This window comes from Parasteatoda tepidariorum, chromosome 2 (genome assembly GCF_982258835.1).
Source record: "Parasteatoda tepidariorum strain Cologne lab strain chromosome 2, Ptep-v5.0, whole genome shotgun sequence".
In the NCBI taxonomy this organism is placed as follows: domain Eukaryota; kingdom Metazoa; phylum Arthropoda; class Arachnida; order Araneae; family Theridiidae; genus Parasteatoda; species Parasteatoda tepidariorum.
In genome coordinates, this window is record NC_141756.1 from 35,664,004 (window position 1) to 35,688,496 (window position 24,493).

At 30.2% G+C, this 24,493-nt stretch overlaps 1 protein-coding gene across 1 annotated transcript in view; it reads left to right on the forward strand.

The window, feature by feature from the left end:
- The first annotated feature begins 3,996 nt into the window (after positions 1 to 3,996).
- Positions 3,997 to 24,493, forward strand: part of LOC107454954 (EF-hand domain-containing protein 1) — a 36,413-nt gene continuing 15,916 nt past the window's right edge. The window contains exons 1-8 of the mRNA XM_016072319.4: positions 3,997 to 4,173; positions 6,808 to 7,023; positions 8,205 to 8,354; positions 11,018 to 11,158; positions 12,159 to 12,389; positions 14,823 to 14,943; positions 21,093 to 21,310; positions 23,305 to 23,445. Coding sequence (XP_015927805.3) covers positions 4,123 to 4,173; positions 6,808 to 7,023; positions 8,205 to 8,354; positions 11,018 to 11,158; positions 12,159 to 12,389; positions 14,823 to 14,943; positions 21,093 to 21,310; positions 23,305 to 23,445 — 1,269 coding nt within the window. The 5' untranslated portion in view covers positions 3,997 to 4,122. The remainder of the gene's footprint in view (positions 4,174 to 6,807; positions 7,024 to 8,204; positions 8,355 to 11,017; positions 11,159 to 12,158; positions 12,390 to 14,822; positions 14,944 to 21,092; positions 21,311 to 23,304; positions 23,446 to 24,493) is intronic.

Here is a 24,493-nt window from a genome sequence, read left to right on the forward strand (position 1 = left end):
GCTTGAAAGTTTTTAATCTATTTAAATATCAAGAGAGGAACTAACATACCTCCTTCTGCTATGACTTTCCACACTCTAATGGTGAGAGCATGCGAAGTGCTGAAATAGGAAGATAGTTCTGCTCTACGTCACCAGTAGCCAATTTCAATCGCCAATAGTCAAATCAAGTGATTTTTATCAGTGGTTCAAATCAAGTGGATCATTATTCCAATTAAGTGATTAATATCACTTAATTGGAATAATGAATCACACGAATCAAAAGATTCATATCACTCTTCGAATCAAATGATTTAAATCAATTTACTCCGAACAGTGATTAGATAAAAAGATTTGGATCAGTAATACGAGTCAAGTGATTCCCATCAACGTCTAGAATTAAGCTATTCAAATCACTATACTAATTAAATAATTCCAATCACTATACGAATTAAGTGATTCCAATCACTATTGGGATCAGTCATTTCAATCTATGCCAGGATCAGTAATTCGAATCAAGTGATTCAAATCTATATTTGGATCAGTGCTCCGATTCAAGTGATTCAGACCACTGATTGAAATCAGGTGATTCAAATTACTATAAGAATCATGTGATTCTAATAATTGATTCCAATCATGTTTCAAACTAAGTGATTCAATTCAAGTGGTTTAAATTCAATTATTCTAATCAGTGATTCATATCACTGATTGGAATAAAGTGATTTAAATTACTAGAGGAATCATGTGACTATTCATTACTAGAGGAATCATTGCTAGAGGAATCATGCGTATTGCTATTTCTAATGATGTTATTCGAAGCTAGGGATTCAAATTACAATTCGAATCAGTGATTCGAATGAAATGACTCGGACTAGTGATTCAAATAACCTTATTCAAACCACTATTCACATCGAATGATTTAGATAAGTGATTCAAATCAAAAGATTCTGATCAGTGATTTTGACCACTGATTCCTATCTAGTGATTTGATTCAAATGATTTGAATTAGGAAATCAAATTAAGTGATTCTAAACAAGTTATTTAGATCATTGATTGGCATGAATTGATTCAAATCACTATATGAGTCAAGTGATTCAGTTCAGGGATTCAAATCAAGTGATTCCAATTACTATTTCTATCGGAGATTCGAACCAAGTGATTCGGATCAATGATTCGATTCAAGTTATTCAAATCAATATTTAGTTTAAATTTTTCGGATTAATGATTTATTTCAAGTGGTTTGAACCAGTAATTCGATTCAAGTGATTTTGAATAGTGATTCGAATCAAATGATTCAAATCACTGATTGAAATAAAGTAATTCAAATTACTATAAGAATCACGAGTTTTAGATCACTGATTCGAATCTCGTGCTTCGATAATCTTTGGAAGGGATACAACCATTCTTTGAATCAATGATTCAAACGAAATTATTCAGATCAATGATTCTAATCAAGTGATTCAGATCAGTGATTCGAATCAAGTGATTAAATCTTCATTCGAATCAAGTGATTCAGATCACTAGTTTGAATGACATGTTTAACGAATTATACGCGAATCACGCAATTCGAATCAAATGGTTCAAAACACTATTCAACTTAGATTCCAATTTCAGTTACCTTACCCAGTACACTTTTTCTCCTTACCAACTGTCGATTGAAAAAATGTTTTTAAAATTCGTTCATAAATAAATTAATATACTTATTATATCTTTCGCTTTATTATACAGTGAAACCTCTAGGAAAGATCAATTCTATGTAGCGACCTCCTCCAGTTACAACAACTCTTTTAGGCATGGAATTAATTACATAGACTTTGTGTTGAAGAAAACTTTTAGAAGACTCTCAAAACATATCCCAGTGACCGGAAAAGGTCAAATAAGGAAACACAAAAAAAAATATAAGAACAAAAAATGTTAACAAATAAATAAGTAGATTCAAATGTATTCAAAATAATTGTCAGTGGCTCTTATTTAGAGAGCTCTTTTTGACGATCTCTAAAAGAGATTGACAACCTTATGTTGCAGTCAAAGTGCACTAGTCAATGGAAGTCACTCCTTAGAGCGACCAATCTCCATTAGCGACCATTTTACTGTGGAACAGAGTGTGATCGCTGACGAGAGGTTTCAATGTAATATATATTGCAAAATGGTAAAAAATACTGTAAACTGTGGTAGTTTTGAAAAAACAACAAAGAAAATGCCGGACTATTTTTGCTTTTTGTTTTTTTTATATAGAATTCATTGCGATTATGGGAATTATATATAGCTGAATTAGATACGTGAGTTCTTTAAACGTAAAATCTTAATTTCCTAAATTAATGCATTAGAAACTAACTGTTTAACAAGAAGTTTTTGACTTTATATGATATAGCTTAACTGTGAAATAAAAGTAACTGAAATTTCAGAAACAATTATTCATTATAAATTAAATAATACCTATAAAATCAATTGATTCAAATCACCGAATCAGTTCCCATCCCTATTTTACGGAAGTGAGGTATGACTCATGATTTCTGCTCGCGCGGGCTGCCCGCTAAGGAGTTTTTATCAATTTTTTCTACCCAGAATAATTTAAAGCTTTTATTTATCAAATAAACAATTCTGCCGCGCTAGACTCCTGAATCCTATCTGTTAATATTAGACCTAATGATGATAAGATAAATAATATTCGATCTAACATTCGAACTTTAAAAATTATAGTGTATTATTTCCTTACTTTTGGTCTGGCGCCACTTTTTTATGAGAAAAGGCACCTTCTATTGATAATAAAAATTTATTTATGAAAAATTGAATTAATTAATATATTCCACAAAATACCAGTGAATAAAAGAAGAAAATAATAAGGAAAAAAGAAGCAAAAAATTGAATAAGTGACTGTGCTAATTAGTGAATCAACTTATTTATGGATAAGAGAATGATTGAATTAGTGATATAATTGTTACAGTCCCACAAGAGCTTCACTAATGTGCTATTAGCCATGGTTTGTGATTCATCGGCATTAAATCGGCAACTGGCGTATCAGTAAAGCTGTTTTTGATTCAATTTCCTTTCTTTCCCAATTCCTTTCTTTATTTATTCACCCTTTGCAGCATGAACCATTTAAAGCAAGATAATGATTGCTAACAAGTGAACTCATGATAATATGTTTCTAAAATTAAACTTATTGAACATTGAGTCGACGTTGAGTCGGTGATCGGCGTATCAATAAAGCTGTTTCTGATTCGATTTGCTTTCCTTCCTCATTCTTTTTCTTCATTTAAATGATTACTCACTAAATGATTTAAATGATAAAAGTGAGAGTAATTACGCTACCTTTATAGTCTGGATCAATCCAAGTAAAGTAATGATTGCCATTGCAATTGATTGCAATTCAAGATAATATATGCTTTAGAAATTAAAACTAAACTTAAAAGTAATAGTGTGTGAAATGAACTAATTATACAAACATGGTAGAAAATTAAAAAAAAAAGTCCTATAAATAATAAAAAATAATAATGCCTAAAAAAATTTTAAAAAAATCCTGCTGTTAAAAAACTAACGCTATTCAATAAAATTAGATAAATCAGTTACAATTCTTGTTCTTTAGACCATCGTTAGTTTTTACACCTATGAAAATTAAATATTTTGTGATCAATTTTTTTATAATAAAGCATAGACATTTTCCTGACCTGAAGGCTCCTCTAATTCAGGAGCTTTAATTTTCCAAAATGAATGCGATAAAGAGTTTTTGCGCCCTTTAATTTTATTTTTTAAACTAAATAATTTTTATGCTCCTAGAGCTGTAATCTACTTAAAATATTATCATTAATATTAAATATTTCATCGCCATCAACCTATCACAAACTTAAAAATAATGAAAAATGAAAATACAGAACGATATTTTATTCCTCCAACTATAAGTCAGAACTTCATGTTACGGATCTAGTTCTGCCTTGATCCTACCGAATATTATTCTTCAACTTATGTCTTGGATTTTCAGTTGCTAAGCAACGAATTACGATAGAGTTGTTCAACAAAACTCGAGACTTAAGAGTACTTACTTACTTCAAAGTAAACTATCTTTACTGGATCGGAGTATAAAAACAGTTATATTTTGGATTTGGTTTTACTTATAAATTTTGTATAAAGTACCTTTCTACTACGCTCATGAGTCAAAGTTTACCACTTATTCCAGGGTATTCCTTTAGAGATCTTCTGGTAACAATTTAATTTTAATAAAATTATCCTTTCTTCATATATTGTTTCAAAAAATTAACGCCACATCTTTCGATGTTTTGCAATTTATGTCGGTAACAAAGTTATATATTTTTTAATTTAATAATTTTTATAATTATACAATTTTAAAAATTTACATATATATTACAAAACAGCATAGTTATTAAACATTTGTTGGTGGGTTTATTATGATAATTTGTAATTATAAATTTGCTTTTTGAGCTTATTTTAAAAAAAAAAATCCTACTGATTTTAAATAGAAATCGTCTCCGTTTCTGTACAAATATATGCTTAAATAGTACCACCGATAAAATATGTAGGTATTTTCCATATTAATAACAAATGTGAAATAATAAGAAGTTATACTTTTCCATATTGCCCGGTAAAATTTTTTCAGAACCCTAATTATTAATACGCTGATCTAAAATTCATATTTAATGATTTTTTAACATTAAATTAAAAATATATTTAATAAAAACCTTTTTTTTTAATCAGGTGAAACCACTAAAAGAAATTGGTTCTTTGCTTTTCTGGTTTGGGCAAAAAGAACAAAATGTAAATAATCTTATGTTATAATCTTACATAATAATTTATACAGTATGTTCCGTGATAACTTCACTTAATATGTATTTTTAGAATCCTTGTCAAAAGAGAAATCAAAAAGTATTCTCGCTAACGTAAAAGTATTCTCGCTAACGTATCGTAAAAATAACTTTACTAACTCTTATGCGTGTTTTATCTTACTGTAATTATAAATTTAGCGTTCCTCAATACGAAAATTGGTGGCTGCTACTTAACACCAAGTAGTGTAAAAATTATTCTCTAGCAACAAGAACCAAAATTTATCTATTGTTGCTAGTACTTTACACCAAAATAGTGAAGTGAGACATTACGCGATTTTGTTTTTTTTTGGAAAATTGTGAAGGAAAATGTAAGTGAATATCAGCTGAATTACAGTAAGATAAAACACATATATAAAGTTCCCATATATTTCTTTTAATAATTTTATTTAATTGCGTGTACGCACAAATATGTCCGAAAACGTTCACCCAGTAAATCGACGATTTCAATTTCCCAGCACGAACTTCCGTACTGTCGGATATTCGGGAGTTTTAAGGAACCCTTAGATTTTGAAAGAAAATTTAAAAGGACCCTTAGATTTTTTGAAATAATATATATATTTAAGAATTTGCAATTAGAAATATGACTTTAAAAAATTGGATTTAATATAAATTCTCCGAATGCATCATTTCTCTTATATCTTTCAAATGAATTTTGTATACTAGCAAGATGGTTCAAGAAAACTATCAGTAGAGTCCCCTGACAGTTCTCTGTGTCATGCCAACAGCTCCTTGATTTCTAAATGGGGCCCTGAATGCTATCGATTTCCTGAGGAGGGATTGGAATCTTTTGCTTTCTACCAAGAATGATCAATACGGGGTTCCCTTCTTTCCTATAAGAAAAAAATACGAAATGTTGGCACAAATGTGTAAAAAGTCATATAAATGCGATTTATATGTGCACAGCAATGTATTCTGAGATTTACTATTTTTTTCGAACTTTAATGCTTTGCGATACTCAGTACTAGCTATTTAGCGAAATACAAAGTATTATGTAATGATCCGCTTTATTCTATATTTTAATCATCCTTCAGTAAAAAAAAAAAAAAAAAAAAAAAAAAAAAAACCTATGCATTGAGGATCTTAAATTAATATTTAAGCGATAAAAATAAAAATGTCATCAAAATCACTATTGAGGAAAATTGTAGGAAAAGCATAAAAAATCTGATTTCCGACAAAAGCAAAGATGAATTGATAAGTGATTTTGAGAAACGTCTCCGAATTTCATCAGGTGATCAAACTTTTTCAATGTGTTCTATCCCGCATTCTTCACTGGTGTTTGTATCGTTTCCCCCCTCCCCCCATCACCAGGATGTTAATTGGTAACCCCTAATGTATTAGCTTATTTTCTTAAATTTTATTTTTGACAAGAATTCGGAGAAAAATAAAATATGATTGGTCATTATAGAATATCCTGTATATTCACAATTCATTTAATTAAAAAAAATAAGAGACTGAATAATTGAATGAATAAATTATTATTGGTTATTATAGAATATCCTGTATATCCATAATTCCTTTCATAAAATTAACTAATTGATAAATTTGTATTTATTGAAAAAGTTAACTAAAAAAAGTATAAAGAACATTTCAGTTATGATGCATGTTTTATTATTAATTCAGTTCAGCAGTTAAAATTCAAATTAAAAGTTTATTTTTTAATCATGAAAAGTGTGTTTTCATGCGACTGCATATGAAAGATTTAGATAATTTTTGCCAATTTACCAAAATTGATAGTGAAATTTTGAGTGTTAAATAACGGAAATATCCACATTAAATGCCCACGTTAATCCTATGCCAGCTCCCATACATGTTTTTTTTTTTAAGAATCCATCTTAATGAAGATGAATCGTGTTTTCCAAAGTGAATCTATAAAAAGTTTTTTTTTATTTATTATTTTTTTTTCTGATTTGATTAAAGTGGTATTGTAAAACATACATAAAAAATTTATTTCCACTTTTCAATGTTTTCTTATGGGTAATATACTTAAATTTAGAAAGATCGTTATGTATTTCCGAGTACCCTTGTGTACAGCAAAGGAGTTCCCTTATCAAAATCAAGTTTATCATCAACAAGCGAGACTGCTGCAGCGCTTCTTGAGGCCCAAAACAAAACATTAGACAGAGAGACATTAACCAGATTGACCTATGGACCTAAGAGAACAGAAACAACGGAAATTAAACTACCTAAGTACCTGGCAATGGACAAAAAGGTAATTCCCAATTTGATTTTTAAAAAAAATATTTCAACTTTTATAATCAATAATTGATATTTTTAGTGAAATAATTAAGGCACTAGCATTTTTTTTATTTATTAATTTTATTTATTTATTCTTAAATTTTTTTTGGGCCTTCTAAGGGATTTTTGAATCTTTAAAAGTTTTAATGAAAAAAAAATCTTAGTAAATCTGCGTTTGAATTTACCGTACTCTGTGAAAGTGCTCGTAAAGCATACAAGTACCTGTTTCTATTTCCTTTCCTTTCAAAAAATAATTATGCAAAATAAAATAAATAATAATAAATCTATGAAACATAATGTTTGTTGATTAGCAATTTTTCTAATCTATGTCAAAGCTTTGAATTTTGAGATGAAATTTCGTTTGTCTTGAAAGACAAATAATTAATTAAACTCTCGAAACTTAAACTAGATGAGCGCATGTACTTTAAAGAGATCTTCTTTCAGTGTAAGTAATTGAATTACTATATTGCAATTTATTTTGTTGTTGTAGTTTATTTACGTCGCACTAGAGCTGCATAATGGGCTATTGGAGACGATCAGGTAAACATCCCTGAGGATGATCCGAAGACATGCCATCACAATTTTGATCCTCTGCAGAGGGGATGGTACCTCCCCTTCGGTAGCCCGACGACCTGCCAGCGAAGTCAAGCACTTTAAGGTAGAGCAGTTTAACGAGGACCAATACCACACACCCTCGGTCCCTACTCAGACTGGTCCAAGTGGGTCACCCATCCGCACATTGACCGCAGCCAGTGATGCTTGATTTCGGTGATCTGCTGGGAACCGTGTCTTAACGATCAGTCCACTGCGGGACATATTTCAATGGCATAATCTAGAATCTAAGTAATATTTTTATTCTTATTTTTGTTGATATAAATGTTTTATTTCTCCTAGATAAATGGTAATAATAAAATGCCTTTTTATTTTTTCAAAGAAAAAAAAAGACCTTTTTTTTTAATAAAAGAGCACTAAATGTAATAAGGAAACTTAAATAAATTATTCTACTTATAAGAATATAATATAAATCGACATGGTAATTGAAGGTTATAAAAATGTACTTCTTTTTATGATTGTTCATAATACAAATTGCATAAAAATTATCTTTTAAATTTTGACTCTATTTATTTCTAGCAAAAATGTTTTCACTATTTTTAGGTGCTTCGTTTCGTCGGATATTTGCGAGAGGAAGTTGATGACTGGTCAAGAGAAAAGTATCGAATCCGACCAGTACATGTCCTGTATTATCTCCAAAATGATACAATGGAAGCTATTGAACCAAAAATTGCCAATAGTGGATTAGTTCAGGTAACTTTCCCGCTGTTTTTAGTTTAAAAGAATACAGAAACAAACGCTAGACCCTAGACCGGTTGGACATATACTAAACTTAAATTAATTATATTATTACGACAATAAATTAAAAGTTCCCTGGCACAATTGTAAAACTTGTAACCAAATAGAAGACATTGGCTCGAATCTCAAGCAGGCCAATACATTGGCCTGCAACAAAGACATAATGCACATTTCCAGTGGTACATGTTACATAGTTCAGTTTGATATTTATTGAATGTTTTCGTGTTTTTTTTCTTTCTCGAAAACAAATCTGGCACTTGTCTCTTTGTTTTCTCAATTAAATTCAAAATTATAAAGACACAGATGAGAATAAAATGTTTTTCCTTCACTATGTGAGATTTCAATTTTTAGACGATAAGTAAATAAAATAATGCCTGAGATGGTTCCGGGTAAGAATATTTCATTTCATAAAAAAGACAGTGGCGTGAACCCACAGCTGTGTTAAATAGATTGATGATATGATATTTAACTTTCGTGTGGTTTATCTATGCTGCTGATCAGATACATTTATAGTAACGAATATGCAAGATCTGTTAAATCGGATTGAACTAATTTTTAAAAAAAAATTATAAATGGAAAACGATTCAGCTTTAAAAAAAAATCTACCTACAAATTTATGTGACAGGATATAATTTTTTTTTTTAACCAGGAATTCCTGATTTCAGTTGAAAAATTTGCAGTGAGATGGCACAATGAATCTATTGACCATCGTTTTCCGTTGCGTTTTGATGCATGTGTTGGATTGTTTTAATGTTACATGAGTGTTTGATGGTGGGATTGAATATTGGTGAAGCGATTGTGGGTTCGAGTATTTGAGTGTCGCTCTTTATTCTCTTAGTTTTTTTGGATTATGGGTAATGGTGAACATTTTTAAAACAATGTGACATTTACTCATTGAAGTTTTCGAAATTTTATATTTGTTATTTTCAAATATTTTTCTTTGATTTAGACGTGCATTATGGACAGCGCCATCTGTTACAAAAAGAACTAAAATCAAGGATTCGTAGAGTAAAATTTTTGCCCTGAAAGAATTATTTTTTTTACCTTAATTGTTTTGCTGTAATAAAATTTTGAAAACTGTTAGCCTAATTTAGGATATCCTGTACCATATGTTGTAGTGCGAATTATGAGAAGGTTTTAGGGCTTAAGAAAATTATTTGTATGATTTCACGTAAAGAATGTATGTACTCGGTATATTACTCCAAAAAAAAGGGAGGGGAAAACACATTGATTAACTTTTGATCTAGTGATTGGATTTTCACGTTTTAGGACTTAATCTAAATGATTCGAGAGGGGGGACCTCAAATATGCTAATTAATTAGTGTAGACGATATTTTTAGTTATGAAATCAAACACAAAAACATACTTTCCGAAAAAACATATTTTTTCCATACTTTTTTGTCAACGGGTTCAGATTTCTGATCACCAAATTATAGAGGATCGCCGCAATCTGGGAAATACGGACCCCATAGTTTGGTCAAGATCCCAAAAGTTTGGACTTTAACGTTAATTTTACTTTCTGCGTATTTCACCATATCTCGAGAACTTTCAAAGCGAATTGGTAAACTTTCACACACAAATATAAATTTTGTTTACTCAAAGATAATTCCATACACAAAATAAATGTTAGTAAATATTTATTATTTTTTTATTAAATAAAACAGTCGAAAAAGTTTTGATTGAATTGTATAAAATTTTTAAATCATTTTTGTAATTTTATACAGCAAAGTACAAAATTTCAATGAAATTGGTATAATTAATTATAAGTATATTTAATATTCTATTTCTCAGGTACTATTCAACAAATTTCGCTCTAATTTTGTATTTTGCCATGTAAAATTACATACTCTAAAATGGCACAAAAAATTGTATATCAAAAGTTTAAAAATTTTGTTCGATTATTTTTTAAAAAAATAATAAAAATATAATAAACATGTACTCAAATTTATTTTTGGATAAACGAATCTTACACTTGTGTGCAAAAGCTTTTCAATTCGCTTAAAAAGTTCTCGAGATATGACGAAATACGCTAAAAGTGAAATTGACATTAAGTGTTCCTAACTTCGGATCTCTTTCCTGATTAACCTATGAGAACCATTCTTCCAAGATTGTGGATATGGGAACAATATTTTTAAGATTGTTACCCTCTACATTTTGGGGGTCAGAACTCCGAATCCATTGAGAAAAGGGTATGTTTATTTTGAGAAAGTACGTTTTAGTATCTGATTTCGTAACTTATAAATATCATCTGCCCTAATTAATTAGCATATTTGAGGTCACCCACTCGAACGATTAAGATTGAGTCCTAGAAAGTAAAGATCCGATTATTAGATCAAAAATTATTCAGGGTGGCCCGTTTTTTTTTTTGGCGCACTGTACATTAGTGCATATATCCCTTGAAATAATTTATCTATCAACTTATAATTTGTCTATCATTGATATGAATATTGGTAAATGTATTTTTCGAGGACTTCTCAGTCTTTACTAAGTTCAGTAAATTGCTCTAATTAAAAAATACAGATAGTGAACTCGAAATAAAAAAAAAGTCTTTTATTTATTTCTTCATTCTCATAGCTATTTAATGGGATTTATGTTTTATACAAGTTATAAATCTTTAGGGAACTTTATTGAAGCGTCAGGTATTTCCCCACCCAAAAGGCAGAGGACGTCGATATTTGTGGAAAGATTTGAACATTGGGATAGATGTTAGAGTTTTTGGCATCTCCATTCATCTCACTGATTGCGACGAATGGACAAGGGTAACGACGATTTAATGCTTAGTTTTATTTTATTATTTTTTAAAATTATATCATATTTGTAAATTTGTTTTTCTCTGTAAAATTATAAAGTGATGATTTGCGTAAATATTAATATCACGCGGATTGAAAATATCGTCAAAAATTTGCAAAAGATCATATTCTACAGCTGCACAAATCATGTTTGATTCTGACATAGTAAGTGTGAATATTGTTAATACATGATCTTTTATAAATATATCAAAAATTTCTAAGATGCAATAAAGTTACTAAGATTTTTAATTAAATTGTAATGCGTGAGCATATTTGCCAACTTCTCTCGCTTTTCGTAGGAGGTTTTCCTTTAATATTTAAAGTAGTAATAAATTTCGTGATTTTACTATTTTATTTTTGATTTAAAAAATTTCAGTTACAATGATTTTTCGAAAAATTTTAACACGTATTCAAGAATAATAATCGTGCAATGTAATTTTTTAAATGATGGTTAAAAATTTAAAAAATTAAGCATAACTTTGGAGGTTCTTATTCCAGTTTTCGGTGGTTATGAAAGTTTTTGCTTGAGGAATTTACCCGCTGCCCGTAAATTTCGGCATTTTCTGAATTTACAGCTGCAGGAAAAAATAAACTGGTTAGTTATCCCCACATAATAGGAAAGAAACGCATGGCTGGGAAATTTCAGCACAATTTTGAGCAGTGAATTCAACGTTTGAAGAATTGAAGATATTATTGAGAAGCAAAATTTTTGTTTGTTTGTTTTGTTAAGCATTACACGTTGGGATATGTAAATAAGTTTCTCTCCTATTATTTTTTACCTTATATATGCATTTTTAAATAAATTTCAATGATGTGTCATGAATCCTTAAACTAAAAAGCAAAAGTATCAACCTGGAAAAGTTTAACTAAGCCAAAGCTATAAATACTGCTGCTCATATGTGCTTAAATTTCTAACACGTTGAATTTCAATATAATCTGAATAACTCACTTACTCTTTGTTAACTGGAAGGAGTACCTAATCGATGCTGGTCTTGAACTTAATGAACCAGAAGCCATACCACCTGATCCATACATTGAGCAGAAAATAAATGCGCAAGGAAGACACGAAGTAATATCTAGAGACATTGACAACGATAAGTTATACAAGTTCCTTGTTAACGACAGAAAAGTTCTCAGATTCTATGGCATATGGAAAGATCTACTCAATGAACCGCCTGACATGAGACGAGTTATTGTCCAGGTACTTTTGATTTAAATACTTTGATGTTAAGTTGGATAACGTGCAAATATTCTAATTGCGTATTTAAAATACTTTTTTAATATTTTATTATATAATTATAAATTTCTGAAGCTAAAAGTCAGTCTTTGGAATTGTTTCGATTAGCTTTTTCAGTCAAAACAAAATAAATTCTATAAAATCCAATTAAAATCTTTTACCGGATTTAAGGCTAATTTTTGATAAAAATAGAACGAATATTGTATATTTTTCCCCCCGATATGATTGGTCTAGGAGGGGGGAAGCGAAATTTCGTGTCAAACATTTTACTAAGTTCTAAATATATTTTATAAGCTACAAAGTTGTAAATCAGTAGTTGTTTGTATCGATTGTATTTCATAAGTTTTCTAAAAAAACTTTTATGTGCTTTTGATTTTATTCGATTACATTGTTAAAATTTATTTTTATTGGGTTATATAATAAGATATACTCAATTTGCGGTTATATAATTTTTAATAAAAATTAAAATTTCATGTTTAAGATAGGTTTTTGAAGTCAAAGTAATTACAGGCGTTACTTTTTGGGAAAAAAAAGCTGCCATTTCATTATTCAGTTAAAAATTAGTGCACATTTCATAAGCTCACCGGACAAAAAAATTGGTCACTCCTAAAGAAATCATGAAAGCGTAATTTTATATCATATGTAACCTAGGCCTCTGAATTTGACTGAAGTTCCTTCCATTTAATTTCTTTAGAGAGTTGCGACATATGTAAAACATTCCCTGATTGGTTGAGAACCAAAATTTACCGAAATAAAACGAAATAAACTTTTTCTAAAAAAAGTCAAAATTCACATTATTGATAAATATCACTTGACAGTTGACACTCTGAATTATGTTATAAAAGTCAAGAAATAATTGAAACAACCATTTCCATCTGTCAGTATTTAGTTCATTTAAGAACACTTTAACTAGTTGGCAAGTAGTCAAAATTCAGATTGAAGACAAATTCCTTTTAGTGATATGAAAAATCTTCCTGTAGTGATCAGGAGAAAATAAAAACTTGAGATGCAATCCATTACAGAGCTTAATTTAAAATGTAGGCCCTCTAGCTAATCGGACAGTTGTTGGAATTTCGATTGACTATAAATTTATTGTAGAAATAATATGACTATAAAATTTGCTTGTGACGAAGTTAGCAGGAAATAATTGTTTTTTAATGTGTCATCGGGCTCAGATCTCTAGAACAGGTTTAAACACTCCAGTTTTTCGGAAAATGGACGAAATTCTAACCAGCAATCAGTTAATTTTGTAATAATATGGTAATTAATTCTGATTGTTTTGGAAGGGATTGAAACACATTGTTGTCAGCGTTCGGAAATTTGACAAGCGAAGTTTACTTTGGCAATAATTTCTGCTGATAACGGTCGTGAAATGATTTCTAATAGTATTGTAATTCAGCATAGAGCTTCAGTTTAAATTTGAGTGCTCTAGATAGTCTTAAAGTGGTCTGAAAATTTTAATTGACGGAACATTCTCTTTGACAGTAACATCGTGATAAGTTCTGCTGGTATCATTGGGCACAAAGCTTTAGTACTGACTTAAGTGTTCCAGCTAGTCGGAAAGTGATCTAAATTTTGGCTGCAAGATTCCATTGACACAAATGTTTATCTACTAGATTCCATTGTAAAGACATCAAAATTAAATTAAGTTTACGAAAAAATAATTAAGTAAAAAGGTTATTTATATTAAGATGAAAATATTTATTTAAGTAACAAAAAACAATGTTATTAAAAATAATAAAAAAAGAAACTTTTACCAATTTAATTTTGGTAAAGTTATCAAAAATTTACTCTTTTAATTCAAATGCTATTAATTTTAGTTCCATTTCAACATATCTTCAACTTAAACATCTCATGATACTAAAAAAAATAACTAAAATATCAATAAAAATCACAGAGAAAGTTAAACGTTCCCAACAGGAGGGGAAAAAAAAGATTGTGGAAAAGCGTCACCAAGTGTATTAACCATTCCATTATCTTTCTAAACCCAGCTGTTACACTCAATTTTGAAGCAATTGCATGTAAAATGGAGTGTAAGTGTTCACAAAACCAAACACATATAATTTCAGTTCGATAAACTTTGCAAGTGTTTTCCTGAATTCTTGAAAAAATTGAAGTATCAACAGAAAGTATTATGAAGAAGTAGACTAAAAGGCATCACCTGAACATTTAGAACGTTAAAAGTAACAGGCTGGTTCATGTTAGCAGCCACTATAATAATAATAAAAAAATAATAATAAAAAAAAATACTTCCAAAATATCACTAAGTTATTTATAATAAAATATACGAAAGAGGATTAAATTTTTGTCCGGTGAACTTCGCAGAAATTGAAGATTTTTTTAAAATTAGAAGTTCTAATATTTTTCGAAAAAAAATTATTATTATTTTAATTTCAGTACTATTTAGCAGACGATACAATGGAGTTATTAGAAAACCATGCACCCAATAATGGTAGACTCCCCCTCAAAACAGTAGTCAAGAAACAAAAGATACCGATCGACAGGGATAAACTGTCAGGTAATCAATTAGAATTTAGCTCTCATGTAAGTTTATAGTTATAATGTAAGTTATTGTGTTATATTATCATGTAAGTTATTATAACTATGAGAAATACCTAAGAAGTTTTCTCACTCATTTTGTTGATTCGGATAGAATAAATAAATAAAAGGAAATTTTAGAATATCCCATCCTTCCGCTTTTTCAAAGGATTTGACCAAACGGTAATGTCAACTATTACTGTGAACAATTGTTAAACATTTGTTAATTTGATCGGTATAGCACATTCAAAGCTTCAAATTAAGCTCCTATGTCGATACCTTACTTCCGGCAACATTTCCAGGCATTTGAAGATACTTCTAGGCGTGCTAGATTACAGGACTTAGTCAACGTGGGAATTTTCAAGGGCAAGAATAAAGACAAAAAACTGGAGAGACAAATCCAGACTGAAAGGCGTTAGTAAATCGTTGATACCTTTGAATTGTTCAGGGACTTCGCAGCGAGAAAGGAAGAGTGGCAAGACATTTATTCACTTTTTTCATGAACAAGTTTATAACAATCTCGTGAACGGAACTTTCTGGAATGTTCAATATTTGTGCCATTAAACAAACCCTCAAATGGTGGTCTGAGTTCTGTCAAACGCGTCAATTTTTTCTCTATCTTTGATGAGTCACTTGCTGGCTTCATTGCTGACTTTTTTTAGCTTTCAAAAAATGCCTTGTGTTGTCAGTAAGCTATGTGCTCCGATAAAAATAGTACACAAAAATTAATCTCTCATGGATCCAAAATCTGGAACAATAATCAAGTCAGAAGTGTTAACAGACTTAAAAAAAAAAAAAATAGAACGAGTTCCTCTTCTCTCCATAACAATTCTTCTTTGCATCTTTCTCTCTCGTGTTTTGAATGATTGTGGTGTTAAGCGAACTATCGATTTCTTTTTAATAGTTCAATTTAGTGGTTAGAATATAAAATTTAAACCACAAACGAGAATATTTATAGCTAAATATTTAAGGAATTTTAAATTAAAAGATTTAAATTTAATATAAAAGATAATAAATACCAATAAACTCCAATGTGTTTTAAGAGTTTTCGATTATTCAGTAAGAGATAAATGAGCAGTTGGATGATCAAAGCAAAGCAACCTGAAAACATCTACCACTTTCAAGTAAATGGGAGCAGAAACCTACCCTGCATTTATAGTAAGATCGGACAATAAACAAGGCTTAAGATGAGATGAGCTAGGGATACTTGAAAAGATGCAAGTAAGCAATTCTCAGGATTGGCAATTGAGCAGCCATCACAATCGGTTACCTGCAAGTGACGTAATTGTAGGTAAATTATGGCATTTGTCAATGGACAATTGCAGCATCTCTTAAATTTTCCAAATTATAGTCATTACTTCTTAAGATTGATTTCCTGATTACGAAAATATAATTTTTAACTCTGACAAATAAATATTTATTTAATTATTAATATTTTAATTTGAGCGAAAACGCCCTCACTCGAAAACGACCGCTGATTGGTGTGACGTCATTAGAGCCTTACTCCTCACGACCTTCCCGTTGTTATTATGTATTTTCTTTCTTGCGGTTTTAACTAGCTCTTCTTTAACTTATTTTTTCCAAATTTTCCCGCGTGTATTTAAATGCGTATTTAGCAGCAAATATTTTGAAATCTATTGCATATATAGAATCAAAATGGAAGAGGGGTTTCAAAAAGCTCAAACGGACAATTTTCCGCAAGTTACTGAAGAGATGATTATGGATTTTTTCCGAACGAACCAAGATTTCATTTCGCCTGAAATCAAAGGCATAAAGGCTCAAAGGTATAAATTTGTTTATTTATAAACTGTAGCTGTAAATAAGGGCGTCGGCAAGGAGGTGCACTTGCACTACCCTGGATTTTCTTTAAGCAATTAAAAATAAATAGAAAAGCAATTTAGTTATAAAATTTTATGTAAAAAATTGATTAATCAAACAAGAATTGCAATCATACAGAATAGTTTTAATCTTTTTTTTTGTGGGGATGGTAGTTTGTTAGAGGGTTGCACCCCCCTATATTTTATTCTACCGGCGCCCCTGGCTGTAGATAATTTTGTGTATGAAAATGGAACGGCGATTTGTTATAATACATATAGGTACACGTTAAAATATAGCAAGGATTTAAGTATACTAAAAACATCTTTCCACTTTCATAAAAGTATAAAACTAAACGCTATTCTTACACACTAAATTATTATTACTCACAAAAACAAATAATTATACTTACTCACAAAATTATTATTATAAACGTTATACTTACTCTTTTATTAAAATTATTTTATTAAAAATTAATTTTAATAAAATGTATTATTTTATTAAAAATTAATTTGAATTAAAGTTATTATTTTATTAAAGACCAATTATAAACAACTTTGTAATAATTACAATCAATTTTATTAAAATTAATTTAGTTAAAAATTAATTGAAGTCAATTTTATTAAAAATAATTTATAAACGATTTTATAAATATAAATAAGCTATTATTTTTATTAAAAATTATTGTTTTATCAAAAATTAATATTTAATAAAATAAAATTAAAGAAAATTAGATTCTAATTTATAAAAAAAATTAAAGAAATAGTCAGAGGCAAGCTAGTTATAGAATATTTTTACCCTTTCTACTGTCAAACATAAATACACATCTTCAATTTTAGTATATTTTACTTTAACTACACCTGCTAATGTTTTTTTATCGAATTTTTTTATTAAATTTAAAAATAAGTTTTGCTTCATAATATTTTTTAAAGTGTTAAATCCAAGGTGTAAATAATAACATGAACCATTTTGAAAGATACTGGTACATTTTATGAATGATGTATTAAAAATCAAAAAGATTTTTATTACATTATATTTTAAAGCGTCTAGTTATGCAGATAGTGTGCATATTGAAGGATTTAAAAAAATATAATAGTTTTTATCCCTATTCTGTAAAAAAAAGAAAAAATTAATGTATACTAAATTTTATATTAAATAACTACACTGGTTATCATAAATTAAGGAAAAATCACAAAAATAGCGATAACTCTTTCAAAAGTAAGCCAAACCGTGCAAAATTTGCATATGTTGTCCACTAAGAGTAGCTGAGTAAAATTGCAATATGCAAATTAGTGGCGCTGCACTCGGCTTACGTCATCTGCCTGGAGCATAAAAGTCCAAGTTTGAGAGAAAGCACACAAATTTTACTGTGATTGCGACATTGAAAATCTGAGATAGCCAATTCGTAATAATGACCTCTAGGCATCATTTGCCTGAAGAACTACGATGGAGAGCCATCGGGAGACTAGAGGCAGGGCAGAGTCAATCAGAAGTGGCCAGATGGCTAAATGTGAGTCCATCTGTGGTTCATAGACTTTGGAGGCAATTTCAAACCACAGATTCGGCATCTAGGAGGTTCAGTCAAGGACGGCCAACTGTTACGACCAGTGCCGATGACCGATATTTGACATTAAGTGCACGCAGGAATAGAACCGCTACTCCGACACATCTTAGATCCTCTCTTGCTGCAGCCACCGGAAGGTTGGTGTCAACGTCAACTGTGCGCAGAAGGCTCCACGAAGGTGGTCTGTATGCGAGACGACCAGCCATTTGCGTGCCGCTCACATCACGCCATAGGAGAGACCGTTTGCAGTGGGCCCGACAACATGTCCACTGGACGTCAGATCAATGGAGGCCTGTTCTCTTTACGGATGAGTCCAGGTTTAGTCTAGAAAGTGACAGTAGACGTTATTTGATATGGAGAGAACCTGGGACCCGTTATCATCCATCAAACATCCGTGAAAGAGATGCATACGGAAGAGGCAGTGTCTGTGTTTGGGGAGGCATATCCTTAGGAGGGCGCACATACCTCCATGTCTTTCCAAGGGGAACCGTGAATGCTCAGGTTTATCGAGACAACATCCTTGATGCTTATGTGCGCACATATGCCGGGGCAATTGGTGATTGCTTCCTGTTACAGGACGATAATGCAAGACCACACAGAGCTCGCATTGTTGATGATTATCTTCAACAGGAAACAATTACTCGCATGGAGTGGCCAGCTCGATCCCCGGACTTGAATCCTATCGAGCACGTTTGGGATGCTCTAGGGAGGCGTGTATCTGCCATCAATCCGCCCCCTCAGACCCTTGCCACGCTTGCAACTGCTTTACAAGAGCAATGGCTCTCACTTCCTATTGAACTGATAGACCGCATAATTGAAAGCATCACACATCGCTGTTTGTGCTCTATTGCTTCTAGAGGCAATCATATTCCATATTAAAGGTACTTTTTCTATTGCAAACCGATACTTCCAATTTGTTTATTTTATACATGTGCTAATTTCTATACTACTATTAATGTCTGATAATTTCTTTTTATGTTGTTTAATACCTTACTATGTGTTGTATATTGTGGGTAAGTTTCATAAAATTCCATGTGTAATTTCTTGAGTTATCGCGATTTTTGTGAATTTTCCTTAATTTATGATAACCAGTGTATTTCATAATTTAAGGTTTGCAGAAACTTTTGGAATTTTTACGGAAAAGAAAGATATGAAATAGCGATTAACACAAACTAATATTACATGGATATAGGAAAGCTATAAAAAACTTCTTCTTCTTTATCGACACTATGGCCTTGGGGAGGCCAGGTCTGTCTCAATTGGTTGTTTAGTCTAATAAGATTCTGTTTTTCAGTTTTTAAATCATCTTTTTCACACACACACACACACACATATATATATATATATATATATATATATATATATAATATATATATATATATATATATATATATATATATATATATATATATATATATATATATATATATATATATATATATATATATATATATATATATATATATATATATATATATATATATATATATATATATATATTTTAACTTCAGATCAGCAAGACAAACATATGGGGATAATGCTATAGGCTATGTGCAAGTTAAGCGAGAAAGTGATATCTGCATTGTTAAAGGGAAAATGACTCCTGAGCATAAAATAAAAACCAAAGCATATGCAATAACTTTGACATGTGATGAATCTTCTGGGGTCATAAACTCATTAGTGTGCGATAACTGTGCGGCCAGCGCAGGAGGATGCAAGCACAGGATAGCATTTCTTTTCTGGGTTCACCGAAAATGTTCGCTACCATCTCCAACAGAAATAGAATGCTATTGGAAAAAATCTAAACTTTCATCAGTTGGTTCATCCCAAAAATTTATTCATGCTTCTAGTTTAGGTAAAAAAGATATCAAAGATCTTCCCCCAAAGTGTCCTTCTATTTTAGAAGCAATACACTTCGATTTTAAAATATATTTTTAAAAAAACAAACGACGTTCAACTAGGCACGTAAACAAGCGTTAAATCACCAAGGAGAAAAAGTGTAAACAAACGCGAGTCAGGCTCGAATGGCGTCACTTTCTTAAAAGTCACGTGACTTCCTTTTTAAACTGAAAACGAAAGTACACGATTTTTAATTGCTCTTAATTAAAAAAGTAGCATTTTTTGGGAGGTAAAAAGATGTTTTTCAGGACTTTTCCATCATTCTGAATTCATTAAGAACATAAAAAAAATTGACTGCAATTGTCCATTCAGATGCCAATCCAGTTCGACCCACACGATGACGTCGCCTACAGGTGTCCACTTAAATCTGATTTAAATCACATGATTAGGAAAAATAACTTTACTTTTTCTTGTAAATACCCAGTTGCATAACATCGATTACAGTTGTAATTGATAACAGAAAATGATAAAATTTTAATCTCTAACTTGATTACAAGTAACCACAGCATTAATGGTTTGACATCAAATTATATTTTTGGTATAAATTCTAATAATTATATGACTAAGATATTGCAATTGTAAGCAATTAACGTTATTGCGGCAATTTCTATTAAATGTTGTTCATCATCAATTACGATTACCTCTATGATCAAACTTATGATGATTAGTAATACTTGTTTAGCAACACTTTTAAATTTCTTTAAAATAAAAGTTTGTGAAATAGTCTCATTTGAAGAATAAACCTCTAACTAAGTATGGATTGAGAGTTATTTGTATGTTCAGTTAGCAGAAAATAATGTATAGTTGTTTTATTTCTATTGAAAATAACACTAAAAAAACTTGGCTTACAGAAAATTTTCCACTCGGTTATTTGGAAATCAAAGATGACGATCTCACATATTTTGATCCGAAAGATCTTCGCACAGGAAAAGATATAACCATTTTGGGAAAAAATATATTTCTCTACGATTGTGACGATTTCACCAGGTATTTCTACAAAGTTCAATATGGCATAGACGATATGCAGTCCATAAGGGTAGCAGAAAAACCAAAGCCTCCAGTTCCAGTGGTAATTTTTACTCATTCTACTTTACGAATAACACTTTTACAATTTAATATCTGTCTACATACCGGGTGTTCTGTACTGACCACCCTTAGTTTATTGAATTCCAGTAGAAATTAGGAAAAAACTTATTGGGAATCACAAACTAAGATATAAGCATTAAAAAAAAGTATTCAAACTTTAATCAATCACTATTAAGATCAATTAAATTGAAGAAAAATTAAAATAATCTTCAAAAAATTTGTAGGAGGACAAAGTTTTACGCCACTCATGAAAAGTACATTGGTTTTCGACTTATTTATTCACATACATGGTTTCAAAGAACGGCTTATAATATGTAATGTTAAAAAACAGATTAAAGTAAAACGGCACACAGATTCACCTAGAGTTACGGTGTGGTACAAATCTGTAACCTATACGTTCTAAAACGTTTGAAGTTAGGATAATACCCTTCGGCCCAGGAGGCTTTCCATAAGTTTTGAATGATTTTAATTCTTAATTTACTTTTAATGACTTTAATAATGAGAGGTCAGAGTTTGGATGAGATACACTTAAATATTAATTTGTAATTCTCAATAGGCACAGTTCTTTTTACTTTATTTTCTACAAGATTTCTGAAATTCAATGTTTAAGGACGGTCACTACGGAACACTATGTCTAATTAATTTTTTAGTATAATTTTTTCAATAAAAAATAGCCATTTTCAATTTCCTTATTTAAACTATTACGTTCGGAAGTTTCTTAGAAACTTTCTTAGTGATTTTTCTCTCCTAAAGAGTTTTTAGGAAGCTTCAGAAGTTCCAAATTAAAAAGCTAATGAGAATGAAAATTTTCTTCATAAAAATTTGTATTAAATTTAGAGAGTCAAATTTTATCAGGAAGCTGCTAAAAATCTCTATTAAAAGAAAATCGAGATAGTAATTTTCTCTCTTTATTAGAAATTCGTATGCTTAGCCGATGTTCCGGATGTTTACATTTTGTTTTGCTGCGCAAAACTTACAAAATTACGATGGTGCAAATAGAAAAAAAGTACAGGGAGTGAGGTGGAATAACGTCCAATAGTTAATTCGAGAATAATTAACAGTTAAACTTGCGGTAAAAAATACCATGCGGATTACTCTGCAGGCCGCAGAAATGCAATTACGGAGTTGAAATTTGACGTGCTGGAAAGTTCATTTTTGTTTATGAACATAATACGAGTATTTTTCTTTTCTTTCGAAATTCCAATTCGAAATGTCAGATATAGATCTAAAAACTTTTTAAACTATAAAGAAATTACTTTATTGTTATTTTAATTATTAATTTTAAATTATCAAAATTTTTTAAAGTATAAGACTCAAGAGAGACAAAATAGCCGTTTCAAGTTCGAACTGTTATATGATATAAGGTTATCGTTACAGATTGTTAACAATTAAAATAACTTCGCATTATGTCACATATTCTGTATTTCTAAATTAAAGTATTTTTTTCTCAAGTATATTTGATTATACAGGTAATCGCTGCTTTCATAACGTTTAATATATTAACAAAATACATAATACTCATAAAATATTAATAATACATTAACAATAAATAAAAAATATTAGCAATATACATAAAAGTAGGCTAATTATGCATTTAATCAACGAACTATCGACTTTTGAGGAGAAAAAAACAATGATGAATGAAAATCAACAATACGTATTGGTGAGCAGAGCTGTAAAATGTTTAAAGAGGATTTAGATTTCTTGGTTTAGGATTATTTTACAATATGTGTAACTGAAAATAAATGAAGTCTTGAAATGGAACATTGCAATCTTCAACTCTGTTATTAAAAAATAAATAGAATAAAGTAAGTAAGGTTTTTAACTAAATGCATTATTGTTTCGTGTAAATGTATTATTTATACATATTCTTTTAATAAATATATTGTAAATATTAATTTATGAATCCCTTTAAAAGATTGCTGTTTAATAATCTTTAATAGATTCATAAATGTCTTAGAAAAATGTGTTTTTCAGATATATCCACCTCATACTGGTATCGGTGGATGGGAGGACTCTTTACAAAATTGTTTATCAATTGTACCCAAGCCACCTAGAAAAGATTTCAAGAAAGAGGAGCATTATAGCGGAATCGCATTGCGTTATAAAGCTAAATTGGTAAGAAATTGGAATCTTCTTTTAGAATTGTGGAAGATATAGAAAAGAAACCTGTTGCATAATCATATTAAAAAAAAAAAAAAAAACATTTGCTGTTTATCCAGACACAATGAAATCTGAAAATAATAACTACAGCTGGAGTTTATTAACAATTAATATACTTATCGAATGATCCTTATTAGATGTCCCAAAAAATAACTGACAATTTAAAAATCAATTCTAGATAAGTAAAAGGCGTTGCAGTGTTCTGTTTAGGGAACTAAGTTATTTATTCTCACAAAGATTTAAAAACTATCAAAAGGTGGCATTGTTGAATGGGGAAACAATAAAACAATGTTTCTACAGCATGTCAGATCATTCGAATCGGCTTAATTAGATCAGTGTTCCACTATCATTTAATCAATTACCGTTTACATTATTCCCATTGGACAATTCCTTACATTGCAATACATTACATTGTAATAGAAACGTATTCCTATTGGTTGTACCGATAGCTGATTTCCAGTGATGTTTTAGTCCTATTGTTTAGAAACTCGAATTTTTCAGAACTATCATATTGTCGTCACGTCGGTAAAAATGTCGACAAACCGAATTTCACTCAAGAAATGGATTAGGCGTTATTTACTCTCTAAATTGCACGTTTTTTTGTTGTAAATTTTCTAATTAAATTGTTTTTTTAGGGCCCGTCTGAAATATTTAGCCTCATCTTAAAATAATATTTACAAAATTATACGCATTTTTACAAATACAACAATATGTAGCTTATTCTGGACTGCCAACTTTCTACGCTTTTTGGGTAAATTTCTTCTAGTGATAGCGAAGTTCATGATATCGCTGTTTTGTAAATTCGATTTAAAGTTATTTCTCACACCACTACATTTAAATGATTCAAAAGTTCACATGGAACCCCGATTTGTTCAGGCTCTCAGCTTCGAATTTATTCGATGAGAAGACAAGGATCTGATACGTATTGAATTTTCTTACCTCTGCACGAAGCCCTACAGCGAGCCTCAGACCTGCATCAACTGTAAAGGAGAGCACTCAGCCT